The sequence below is a fragment of the Staurois parvus genome, unplaced genomic scaffold (genome assembly GCF_062004578.1).
Source record: "Staurois parvus isolate SC_StPar_1 unplaced genomic scaffold, SC_StPar_1.0 ptg000879l, whole genome shotgun sequence".
NCBI lineage: Eukaryota > Metazoa > Chordata > Amphibia > Anura > Ranidae > Staurois > Staurois parvus.
In genome coordinates this window covers 2,165,452-2,179,284 of record NW_028318675.1, presented here as the reverse complement: position 1 = coordinate 2,179,284, position 13,833 = coordinate 2,165,452, and the positions used below count along the sequence as shown (strand labels likewise).

At 43.8% G+C, this 13,833-nt stretch overlaps 1 protein-coding gene across 1 annotated transcript in view; it reads left to right on the top strand.

Moving 5' to 3' along the window:
- LOC149443046 (uncharacterized) overlaps nt 1-9,925 on the top strand; it is a 110,605-nt gene extending 100,680 nt beyond the window's left edge. The window contains exons 11-12 of the mRNA XM_089655976.1: nt 4,548-4,703; nt 7,703-9,925. Coding sequence (XP_089512102.1) covers nt 4,548-4,703; nt 7,703-8,899 — 1,353 coding nt within the window. The 3' untranslated portion in view covers nt 8,900-9,925. The remainder of the gene's footprint in view (nt 1-4,547; nt 4,704-7,702) is intronic.
- Nucleotides 9,926-13,833: the final 3,908 nt, after the last annotated feature.

Here is a 13,833-nt window from a genome sequence, read left to right as displayed (position 1 = left end):
TTGAGGAGCTTCTCTACTATTCCATCTACCATTCTTTACTATTCCATATACCATCTACTATTGTCTACTATTCCATATACCATCAATCTTTTCTTGTGACAAAGGATACTGCTTTTGGTACACTGGACCAACTCCAGGTTTAGGTCTGGCCTTGTAAGGTGTACAGGGAATGTACCCTACATGTAGCTTACTGTTGGCCCAGACTTCAGGCTTCACTTGTCTAAATCTTCCATGCCCACAAAACAGTGAGATGACTCCATGTGCACCCCTCCCTTCTCACTTATCCTGAGTGTGGCCTTGAATTTTCCCAACAGATCTCTGCCTAGCAAATTCACAGGGCATCCTGATATGATCTTGAAAGAATGTTTCACTATGGAACTTTTCCCGTGAGAATCAGAAACACACAAAGGGGGTGTCTCCCAGGTTTTGGCACATGTCCCAGTGATACCAATTGAAGGTTCACATTCTACTCTTGTTCCCTCACAATGATCCTCCCTTAAACTGGACCTGCTAGCTCCCGTGTCAATTAAGAAATCCATTTTTCTGTCATTGACCATTAGTGTAATTTGGGGAAGCTGATCATGGCTTGCAGTCATTTGGGGGAATGCCAAAAAAGGTGTAATCATAAATATACCTTCTTCATTGACTGCCATGATAACATTCATTTTACTAAGTAAATCTCTTCCTAACAGACTATCTGGGCAATCAGGGATTACAGTAAATTCATGCCAAATAATCTGTTCCTCTCCTCTTTTGTCAGGGTTCCCTTGCACAAGCAAAGGGGAGTCTTAAAAGTTGGGAGAACTGCTCCACTAATTCCCATCGAAGGTTCACATAATAAGAGTGGTTCCACATCATTTTCTTCCTTTTATAACTGAATGAGTTGAACCCGTGTCAACTACGAATGCTAATATTTTTCCTGCTACCCTTCTAACCATTAAAGGTTCCTGTTCAGGAGTATGTGAGACAACTGGACAAGTGAGGGAGCTATTACCTTCGGGGCAGATCTATTGTGGACCTTGGTTCTGCCAACCGATCGGGTACTTGACGGGTGGATTTCTGCACTTTGTCTCCTGTGGTATGGATTTGTTCCCTCTAAGTTGTGGGCAGTCCTTCTTCCAATGACTTTCCTGTAATCTTTTGGTCTCCCATCTCCTCTACCTTTATATCCTTTTCTCTCCCTGTTTCCATTTCTACCTCTTTCTCTGGGATTGTAACTATGTTGTAATCCCTGAAAATGTGCTTTCTTGGTGGATTTGGGAACCTCAAAACATCCAGTGGCGTCTTTCTCCATCACTTGCTTTTCAAATGTACTTGCATCCATCTCTATCCAGTCTGAAATAAGCTGTCTTATTACCAGTGTAATTTCAGGTGTGAATCCTGCCATCAAGGTTTGGATATATATATATAATGCCCATTTCTGCACTAGCCATATCCATCCCAGCTTCTTCCTTCCAAACTTTCCTCAATCTTTTCCCATGCTCTGTCACCGTCTTTTGTCCCTTGCTTACAAGCAACACCAGTTGCTAACGATTTCCTACTTTTCCATATTCTCTCCATCTCTGCTGTCACCTCTTACCATACTTTTTTCTGAGTGTCTTCTTTCAGCCATGTTTGAGTGGCTGCTAGGGTTCCAGGATGAACCAAAACATGTATGGTAGACATCTTTGTCCAGTCAAACCCTGAGTCCATGTCATATCCTACAATTCCATCAATTATTAATTTCATGTCATGTTGTGAACACTGTCTGCCTTGGGTGGCTCTCTTTAAATAATTTATGCAGGCAGTTGGATTCTTTCTGGGGTCTGGACTATTCTTTATGATGTCATTCATTCGGTCATATCCATGGGTTTAATTACGATATCATTTCCCATCACAATAAATGGGAAAGCTAAATTTTCTCCCTTTTTCACTTTTTCCTTTTACATTGCTTCTCAAAGTTTTGTCATTGGGGGCTGCAGTCCTCTTTGTAGATGTAAGTGTAATGGTTAGTGGACTCTGTGTAGTTCTGGCAATTTGCCACTCAGGACTGCCATCTGATCTGTCTCCTTCTTCTTCCTTGGGACTGCCATCTGATCTGTCTCCTTCTTCTTCCTCGGGACTGCCATCTGATCTGTCGCCTTCCTCTTCCTTGGGACTGCCATCTGATCTGTTTCCTTCCTGGAGACTGCCATCTGATCTGTCTCCTTCCTCTTCCTCGGGACCGCCATCTGATCTGTCGCCTTCCTCTTCCTCGGGACTGCCATCTGATCTGTCTCCTTCCTCTCTTCCTCGGGACCATCATCTGGTCTGTCTCCTTCTCTTTCTCGGGACCATCATCTGGTCTGTCTCCTTCCTCTCTTCTGCAGGATTGTCATCTGATCTGTCTCCTTCCTCTCTTCCTCAAGACTGCCATCTGATCTGTCTCCTTCCTCCCTTCCTCGGGACTGTCATCTGATCTGTCTCCTTCCTCTCTTCCTCGGGACTGCCATCTGATCTGTCTCCTTCCTTGGGACTGCCGTCTGATCTGTGTGTAGTTCTGGTAATTTGCCACTCGGAACTGCCATCTGATCTGTCTCCTTCCTCTTCTTCGGGACTGCCATCTGATCTGTCTCCTTCCTCTCTTCCTTGGGACCGCCATCTGATCTGTCTCCTTCCTCGGGATTGTCATCTGATCTGTATCCTTCCTCTCTTCCTCGGGACTGCCATCTGATCTGTCTCCTTCCTCTCTTCCTCAGGACTACCATCTGATCTGTCTCCTTCCTCTCTTCCTTGGGACTGCCATCTGATCTGCCTCCTTCCTCTTCCTCGGGACTGCCATCTGATCTGTCTCCTTCCTCTCTTCCTCGGGACTGCCATCTGATCTGTCTCCTTCCTTTCTTCCTTGGGACTTCCATTTGATCTGTCTCCTTCCTTGGGACTGCCATCTGATCTGTCTCCTTCCTTGGGACTGCCATCTGATCTGTGTGTAGTTCTGGTAATTTGCCACTCGGGACTGCCATCTGATCTGTCTCCTTCCTTGGGATTGTCATCTGATCTGTTTCCTTCCTCTCCTCCTCGGGACTGCCATCTGATCTGTATCCTTCCTCTCTTCCTCGGGACTGCCATCTGATCTGTATCCTTCCTCTCTTCCTCGGGACTGCCATCTGATCTGTCTCCTTCCTCTCTTCCTCGGGACTACCATCTGATCTGTCTCCTTCCTCTCTTCCTTGGGACTGCCATCTGATATGTCTTCTTCCTCTCTTTCTTGAGACCGCCATCTGATCTGTCTCCTTCCTTGGGACTGCCATCTGATCTGTCTCCTTCCTCTTTTCCTTGGGACTGCCATCTGATCTGTGTGTAGTTCTGGTAATTTGCCACTCGGGACTGCCATCTGATCTGTCTTCTTCCTCTCTTTCTCGAGACCGCCATCTGATCTGTGTGTAGTTCTGGTAATTTGCCACTTGGGACTGCCATCTGATCTGTCTCCTTCCTCTCTTCCTCGGGGCTGCCATCTGATCTGTCTCCTTCCTCTCTTCCTCGGGACCGCCATCTGATCTGTCTCCTTCCTCTCTTCCTCGGGGCTGCCATCTGATCTGTCTCCTTCCTCTCTTCCTCAGGACCGCCATCTGATCTGTCTCCTTCCTCTCTTCCTTGGGACTACCATCTGATCTGTCTCCTTCCTCTCTTCCTTGGGACTGCCATCTGATATGTCTTCTTCCTCTCTTTCTTGAGACCGCCATCTGATCTGTCTCCTTCCTTGGGACTGCCATCTGATCTGTCTCCTTCCTCTTTTCCTTGGGACTGCCATCTGATCTGGGTGTAGTTCTGGTAATTTGCCACTCGGGACTGCCATCTGATCTGTCTTCTTCCTCTCTTTCTCGAGACCGCCATCTGATCTGTGTGTAGTTCTGGTAATTTGCCACTTGGGACTGCCATCTGATCTGTCTCCTTCCTCTTCCTCGGGGCTGCCATCTGATCTGTCTCCTTCCTCTTCCTTGGGGCTGCCATCTGATCTGTCTCCTTCCTCTTCCTCGGGACCGCCATCTGATCTGTCTCCTTCCTCTCTTCCTCCTACAGCCCCTCCCTCCTCCTCCCATACTGTACTATCTGGACTCTGTATCTCCACTGCTTGTTCTATGGGAGGCTGTAGTGGTCTATCTGAAATCCTCATCCTCTGTCTTTGGTAATGCTGGATATACTTGTGTAGAAGTTGGCGGGGCAGATGCTGGGGGTTAAAAAGTGGAGATTAAAATTCCTGGGCTCCGGAGCGTAACCAGACTCATATCTGAGCCAGTGAATACCCGCAGATTTCATGTATTTATAGTCCCAGCTCGGGCAAGTTAAAAACCAAGAAAAAGATGTCTTATCTCCTAAACACAGTCCCCTTATCATGTCCATATGAATCTTATCATTAGACCCATCTCTAGGAAAGGGACCACTGCTTTTCATATCCAGGGACCATTCTGCAATACTGTCTGTGAAAGGAACCACATAGTAATCATCCCATGGTGATACTCTGATCACATATTCTTTACACGTTAGCCTAGACAATTCCGGATTCTCTTGTCTTTCTTTCTTTTTCTCAGCAATATCACTTAACACTTTACGCGGAAGCCTTGGAATTTTTGACAGAGATCCCTTACTTTGGATCTTTCCCATACTGGAAGAGGAAACAGCTGTTAGACAAAGCAATAAATGATTACAATATCAGTACTTATTCCCTGAAGCGGAGAGGTTGTCATGTCAGCAAAGCCTTCTCCACAGTTCAGGAGTTTAACCCCTAAAAGTACAAATCCTTGTAATAAACCTGTTCTGAAGAAACACAAATACTACATAGCAGTTCCATAACACACAGCAAATAGGCACTTCTACTTCTAAAATGGCAGAAATAACCGAGGACTCCTGTGAATTCACAATACATCTGCTGAGGCAATTTCCCCCAGAGGCTTCCAAAACCTCTGAATTTCCTTTGAGGATCCACCTCATAGACTCTCCGTGAGATCCAACAATCTCACATGGAAACTTTGACTGCTGTCCCGGGGTCTTTAAAGGGGATTTGATCCGGCAAAACTAAGACAAAATAGCTCAGCTTACCTGACCAGCCTCACCTTTAATCCCGACTTCTGACACCAGATTGCAAGGATTCAACCTATGTCTGTAGCCCTTTAAATGTCTTCGGTAATTTCTGCCCTCTGAGCTCAGGAGGAATAAAGCTCCGGACACCGAAGTGTGCAAACTAAATCTCTGAACGTTTAATGCGTGCGAGCAGGTTTTACAAATGCAGAATGACCAACGAAATATTGTAATGACCAATAATATATTGTAATGACCAACAAAATATTGTAATGACCAACGATATATTGTAATGACCAACGATATATTGTAATGACCAACGATATATTGTAATGACCAACGAAATATTGCAATGACCAACGATATATTTGTAACGACCAACGATATATTGTAATGACCAACGAAATATTGTAATGACCAACGATATATTGTAATGACCAACGAAATATTGTAATGACCAATGATATATTGTAATGACCAATAATATATTGCAATGACCAACGAAATATTGCAATGACCAACGAAATATTGCAATGACCAACGAAATATTGTAATGACCAATGAAATATTGCAATGACCAACGAAATATTGCAATGACCAACGAAATATTGCAATGACCAACGAAATATTGTAATGACCAACGAAATATTGCAATGACCAACGATATATTTGTAATGACCAACGATATATTGTAATGACCAACGATATATTGTAATGACCAACGATATATTGTAATGACCAATGAAATATTGTAATGACCAACGATGTATTGTAATGACCAATGATATATTGCACTCTTATCAAGAAATATAATGACCACAAATGACTGAAGACCACCATATAAGGCAGTTCCATCTACAGAATGGGAACTGAATTCATGAAACAAACAGTTGTTACAAGTGACATATAAACACCAAACTAACTTGTTCACACATCTACAATGGAGGCATTAAACACAATGGATGCCAGTTTATAAGACATTTTTCCTTACAGGGGTATCTGTACCGTCCTGACATTTGGGGGATTTGTACCGTCCTGACATTTGGGGGGATTTGTACCGTCCTAACATTTGGGGGTATTTGTACCGTCCTGACATTTGGGGGATTTGTACCATCCTGACATTTGGGTGATTTGTACCGTCCTGACATTTGGGGGATTTGTACCATCCTGACATTTGGGAGGGATTTGTACCGTCCTGACATTTGGGGGGGTATTTGTACCGTCCTGACAATTGGGGGATATCTGTACTGTCCTGACATTTGGGGGGGTATTTGTACCATCCTGACAATTGGGGGGGTATTTGTACCATCCTGACATTTGGGAGGGATTTGTGGCGTCCTGACAATTGGGGGGATATTTGTACCGTCCTGACATTGGGGGGGATTTGTACCGTCCTGACATTTGGGGGGGATTTGTACCGTCCTGACAATTGGGGGGGATTTGTGCCGTCCTGACAATTGGGGGGATTTGTGCCGTCCTGACATTGGGGGGATTTGTACCGTCCTGACATTTGGGGGGATTTGCGCTCTCCTGACATTTGGGGGGATTTGTACCGTCCTGACATTTGGGTGGTTTGTACCGTCCTGACATTTGGGTGGTTTGTACCGTCCTGACATTTGGCAGATATCTGTACCGTCCTGACATTTGGGGGGGATTTGTACCGTCCTGACATTTGGGGGATATCTGTACTAACCTGACATTTGGCAGATATCTGTACCGTCCTGACATTTGGGGGGATTTGCACTCTCCTGACATTTGGGGGGATTTGTACTATTCCTGGCATTTTAAGGGCCTCAGGAAATGATGTCGGTACATCAGGATGGGTCAGTTTTCAGTGATCGGTACCATAGTATGTAGACTCTATAACTTTCTCACAGACTATATAATATACACTGATTTGGGTTATTTTACCAAAGAAATGGAGCAGTATAGATTTTGGTCAAATGTATGAAGAAAAATTACTTATTTGCAAATTTTTATAGCAGAAACAGAAAAATGAATTTTGTTTGCAAAATTTTTATTCTTTTTTTGTTTATATCTAAAAAAACACAAGTGGTGATCAAATACCACCAAAAAGTAAGCTCAGTTTGCTTGATAAAAATGATAGAAATGTAATATGGGTACAGCATTGCATGACCGAGTAATTGTCATTCAAAGTATGAGAGTGCTGAGAGCTGAAAATTGGCCGGGGCAGGAAGGAGGGGAAAGTGATCAGTAATGAGAAAGTGATAATGAGAGAGGAGTCAATACCCCAATGATGGTGGTCTTCAGGATCAGTCCAGTCTTCATCTTGGTTGTTCTCCCCCCATCCTCACTCTCTGACCTCTGGTGGGGCTCAGCCCCGCTGTTCTTCATGACTAAATCATGGACTAAATAAGGAAGTGCAGTACTTCTTGTGTTGGGAAGATGGCGATGAGTGATAGAGGGGGTGGGGACCCTCGTCCTATAATCCCCTCATCACTGTCCCTCCTATAAAAGACAGTTCTGGTTGTTTCCTCACTCTCTGACTAAGGTCCATGAATAAAGAAATGACCTGGTAGGAGATCAGAGGAGCCATTTCCTAGTTCCCTTGAGGGTGGATTTGTAATCTCCTCAGAGACCAAGCTGCCTGATGTGGGCGGAGTCCTGGTTTGGGGGAACCAATCAGCTTCTGTCTAGTAATCCTCTTTGTCTTTGTATTTTAGTCCATGGCCGGGAGATGAGGAAAACCTCCGAGGATTGTCTCACTTTGTCTCCAGACTGGAAAGTAGAAGATGAGGACATCACACAATATAGTCCAGGAGAAAACCCGGCTCCCTCCAATGTCCATCCGACACCACCCAGTGTAGATGGACCATCGGATTCCTCGTATCCTGAGGAACCTCAGACTGTGCGGGACCGGGCCGGCCTTCCAACAGGGAAGAGCTTCTCCTGTACTGAGTGCGGGAAATGTTTCCAATCTAAATCTGGTCTTAATGTGCATAAAAAAACTCACACAGGGGAGAAGCCGTATTCCTGTCCTGAGTGCGGGAAATGTTTTTTAAGGAAGTCCCATTTTTACAAACATCAGAGATCTCATACGGGGGAGAAGCCGTATTCCTGCCCTAAGTGCGGGAAAAGTTTTTTGCAGAAGTCCCATCTTTACAGACATCAGAGATCTCACATGGGGGAGAAGCCGTATTCCTGTTCTGCGTGCAGGAAATGTTTTTTGCAGAACTCCGATCTTTACAGACATCAGAGATCTCACACAGGGGAGAAGCCTTATTCCTGTCCTGAGTGCGGGAAATGTTTTTCACAGAAGTCCGATCTTTACACACATCAGAGATCTCACACGGGGGAGAAGCCGTATTCCTGTCGTGAGTGCGGGAAATGTTTTTCAGACAAGTCCAATCTTTACACACATCAGAGAACTCACACGGGAGAGAAGTTATATTCCTGTCCTGATTGCAGAAAATGTTTTTCAAAGAAGTCCCATCTTTACACACATCAGAGATCTCACACGGGGGAGAAGCCATATTCCTGTCCTGAGTGCGGGAAATGTTTTGCACAAAAATCAGATCTTGTCAAACATGAAAGGTCTCACACAGGTGAGAAGCCGTATTCTTGTCCTGAGTGTGAGAAATGTTTTTCAGTGAAGTCCAGTCTTTACACACATCAAACATCTCACACGGGGGAGAAGCCGTATTCCTGTCCTGAGTGCGGGAAATGTTTTTCAGACAAGTCCAATCTTTCCAGACATCAGAGATCTCACATGGGGGAGAAGCCATATTCCTGTCCTGAGTGTGGAAAATGTTTTTCAAATAAGTCCAATCTTTCCAGACATCAGAGATTTCACACAGGAAGAAGCCATTTTCCTGTCCTGAGTGAGGGAATTGTTCCTCACTGAAGTCCTGTCTTCCTGTACATCAGGGGTCCCACACAACCCTGGAGATGTATTAGTGCCTTGAGTGTGGGAAATGTCTTCTAGATGAATGTTGCTGGACATCCCAGTTCTCATGTAGGGAAGAAGCACACCCTGATATACACCTCAGATATACTCCATGGCTGATCTTCATCATGGAAGAAACAGTTGATAAGGAGATCAGAGGCCCCCAAAGACATGGATGAAGTGCAGTAAATGTCGGGGTGCAGAGTGGTCAGTAGATCCTGGAAATGAAGGACACAACTTCAGCCCTTCTTGGGTGTCGGAGTTGCGTTTCCTGATAATGATATAGCGGGTTACAGAGCTAGAAGCCGGGAGAGCCCAGATCTCGTTATCGGGGAACTTTACACAGACAACAAGAACTTCTGAAGTTGATGTCCTTCATTTCAAGGCTCTACAGAACAGTGGTGACCCCGAAGCGTCTCTCTGTCTTCAGTCCATCCTTCTCCCATCCCCCAACAGGAGGGAAAGAGAACTCCGCCCCAAACTAGGGGGGAACTTTCCTCTCATTATTTCCCTTTGCTTCCGTGTGGGTTTGGGTGGTTGGAGGAGTGCGGCACGAGAAGGAACACAGCTTGTTGTTCTATGTCTACATATGGGGTCTGGGTAGAGGGGATCCACTGGAAAATATTTCTACTCTTTGATTTTGTGCAAATTGTTTCTGTTTTCACTTTGAAGGGCGATATTATGTGTGGTTTGTAAAAGGGATTGGCCCAATAGATACCACCCTACTTAGAGAATAGATGAACTACTATGACCAGCATTCATTCAGCCATGTCACATGTTGGGATCTTTTCTACAATACTTTGTTATAATAATGGAACACGTTGTGTATTGTATTGTACACCAATAATAATGACTCCGCCCCCACATTCCAGACAAGGGAACTTCCTGACCAATCGGATTCCTTCTTTTACCATTTACTGATTTTTTTTCTGCAATCTTGTTAAAAGTGAAATTAGAATAAAAAATGTATTGAACAGAAAAAAATCCTGTGTGTGTGCAATGATGACTACGTTGTGTATCCAGAAACGGCTGGTCGGTGACACTTCCATATACAGCCCAATGAAGTGACAAGGAAGCCCTAGAACCCTTTGGAGGAACCCTGGCTGAGAAAGGCTGGACTAGGCAGTCACATATCTCTGCCCCCCTTGCAGGGTTCCCAACCCTCCGTGACTTTTATTACTGACACAACATGAACATTTACTGACGGAGGACATGTTTTACCTGACATCCTGAAAAATGACAGAACTCCTGTTAGGATGTCAGACGATGGATATTGAATCCATATAACAGGACATGTGATCACTGACAATCCCCAGAACAAGCCATCTGCCTGGTTTACACCTAATAATTCAATCCATGGTGACCACAAATCAGCCCAACGCAGACACATGAAAACCAAGTTCTGCTCGGCATGCCATGGAGAGTAATGGGCACGGTCAGATGGGAGGGGCTTAGAAGAGGATGATGCCACAGACCCGCCCCCTGATCACCTACCTCTAAATGAAGAAAGCAGCTGATTGGGTGAGTACACATTGCTGGGACCTCCATGCTTAGCTTCACAGTGCGGCAATTTTACCTTCACATGCCGAGTCTCACAGGTGGCACCGCCTGTCATCCATTGTGCTGAAATGTCATTGCAGCAACTCAGAATGGTCCTCAGTAGTCTGTATGGCCCCCATGTGCTTGTATTCATGCCTGACAACATCGGGGGAGGGTCGTAATAAGATATCACCAGCAAGACTCCCATCATCCATCCATTACACATCTGCATCAGAGGCTGGTCAGGAGCTCTGAGGAAAGGGATTCATCCCCGAAACGCGTCAGCCATTTGACCGCACTGACACTTGGAACACCTTGCTTGCCATTGTGGCCATCGTCATTATGCAAATGCTTTTTAGATACATGCTTCATCCGTGAGTCTGGTTTTATTTTTCACTCCTTTCAATAAACCTTGGATAATGCACAAGGTGTGTGCGCACCTGTTTATTCTCTATCTAGTGGCTGATCTCCCCGTCTGAGGAGGGCTGCACCCCTGAAGCATTTCCTTTGGTTGTCGCTGTCCTGGTTCCCTTGGCTTCCCTTTTGGCTGTGCATATCCTGAGGCGCTGGAGACTACATACGATATCCGGTTTGGTTGCAACCTGGTGGCTTCAGATGGACCAAAACATGATATCCTAGAGGTGTTCTGTTGGATTTAGGTCAGGTAAGTGAAAGGATTGATTTTCTTATCCCCTCAGAGACCCCCGGTCTGTGGAGAGATTCCTGGTTTATCAGCAGAATTCTGGGAACACCCCTTGAACACAGAAATAACGGCAGCTTATGTTCAGAGATGTTCAAAGTTTATTAGACATTACTAAGATTATATAGAATACAGAAATAATAAGGGGGGGGGGAGAGTTCTAAAACTGTAATTGTAAGTTTCCATCATCAGCTGACTACATGAAACATGACATATACATTTCTTGGTATAAACTGTTTCTGCTAGTTTTCTGAGAAATAGCCGGGCAAAGAAAACTTCAGGGGCATGTTATCTTTTGTTGATACATCCTTCAGCAAACTAAAACAGTTCCATTAAACTTCTAATATATCTGCAAAAACCTAACTTAATACTTAAAATGGCGTACATCAACACAATGGAGGTTCTCTAGATCCTTTCAATCCCCTCTTAGATCATGAACATGATTTCAATTCTTTACCTCATTCATCTTTTTGTACATAGCCAGGTAACCTTCATTTGTATTTTGTGGCTTGGTAGCTCTAGCAATGCAATATAATAAGCATTTAAAACATAGATATAAAAATAAAACAAAAAACAATATCATGACTATTCTTACAGCGATACCTTTCATCCATGAAAAGATGGAACCAAATCCTGATCCTAGCCAATCAAAAGGAGTCCATCCATCTTTTCCTATAGCTCTAGCTTCTTCCATTAAACCATCTTCCTGTTCCCTGTGTTGCTTTATTATTTCATAATAATCTGGAACAGTCATTGTGGTATTATATATCCAAGTACAACATTCAGAATCCTCTGTCATCTCACACAGACCTGTCAGAGCAGCACTCATGCTTTCAATAGCTAATTCTTGCATCTCCAGCTGTTCTCTAATAGCTCTGGTCTCAGTATTTAGCAACCCCATGTCCTTAGAGTTCCTCTCCAGTATATCATCAATAATGTTTGTGTAATTATTTATTTTGTTCATGAGTGTTATTCCCCATCCCGTGTAGGTAGGGAACCATGACCAAACCTTATCACCTGTAGAGAATAGATCTACCTTTTCTTGTTTGGTTTCCCTTCTCTGTCTCAGAGTTAGTTGGTGTTTTGGGTATGTACTGGCTTTTACCTGGTGTTCCTTCTGGTCTATAGCTGCCATGATTGGCACTAATTGGGCTACATAGCACCAGCCCTGGACATTACTCAGTATCCAAGGGTAACAGATCTTACCACAACAGATATAGGTATTGTTTCCCAAGGAGATCTGCAATTTTTGTATTGCAAAGTGAAATTCAGGGGTGACAACAAGTGTGAAATACAAAAAAAAGTTTTCCAAACATAGTTTTTCCCACATTATCTTGTATCCCTTCTAAACTTTTATTCAGGGCTCTACCATTTACTTGCCAGAGTTTCACAGAAGAAGTTCCATCCCTCCTTCCAGGATCAGATATGTTTAATATGGACTGAGAACACATTCCCTTTCCCTTGTGGGAAGTATTCCCCAGTCTAAAACACCAATCGGGGAGCTGAGTGACTCCCAGAGTTGGAAAAGATATGGCGGCATTAGAAGTAATATTGGTCAAACCAATACTTACATTCCCTGTTATTAACAAAAATATTTTGACTGGAGCGGCCAGAAGAGGAATTTCCTATGTGCTCGGATGTAACTTACTACAGATCCAACATTTATCAGAACCTGACTTTTGAGAATAAGCAGATTTAAACTGCATCATCAACATTTTCCTGAAAAAGGATTGTTCTCTTCAAAGCTTCTTTTTGACTTTCTTTCACTTTTGGTTATCTGGGTCTTATTTAAATCTAGTCCTTGACCACAGATACCTTTTATTAGGCCCAAGTCCTCAGGGTGATAAATACAATTAGTTATGATCCATACTGGCAGGAAAAAGAGCAGAGTCAGTGTGATCAATAGGACCCAGATCTTCAAAGCACCATGAGGGGCAGTAAGGAATGTCATCTTCAGGGCCTTTTTCACTGACTTCACCCGCTCTTCGAGGATTTTCCTCTCATACTTCACCTCCTTTTCCATCTCGTGTTTCTCAGGTGCTTGGTTCACCTTCTTCACTCGACTAGCATGGATCCAGGACTGAGAATTGTCCACCAGAACGGCCGTTCTGGTAACCGCTATCACCGTAGTAGGCGGTCCAAAGGGGTAGCCTTGCTTCTTGTCTTTAGCGAGTTGGCGGACCACTACGACATCTCCCACTTGGAAAGGGTGTGTTGGTTCCTGGAAAGATAAAGGAGAGGTGCGAGCAACATTTCTATCTGATCTAAAGTCTGAATCAATTTTCTCACATATTCTTGTTGTACCAGGTCAAGGTCCCCTCTTTCTTTTTTTTGTTTACAAACGATTTTATTGTACATGAGTAGACAGTAAAACAACAGCACAGTATGAAAGTGATATTGTCAACAAAAATAAGGCATATTTGAAATGTACAATACATAAAAGTATATTAACATAAAAAAGAAGATAGAGGAAAAAAGGAAGTTATGAGTGCATGAGATACATAAATGATAAAATAGATTGAGTGATACGTCTATCAACAATACATGTCAGCCAATCTTTACCGGGGATGTTGTCAATCATGCAATAAATGTCTACAATCCTTCCATGACTCCCATTTTTTATTGTATAAGTACATCTTATCCAGTAGTGTAT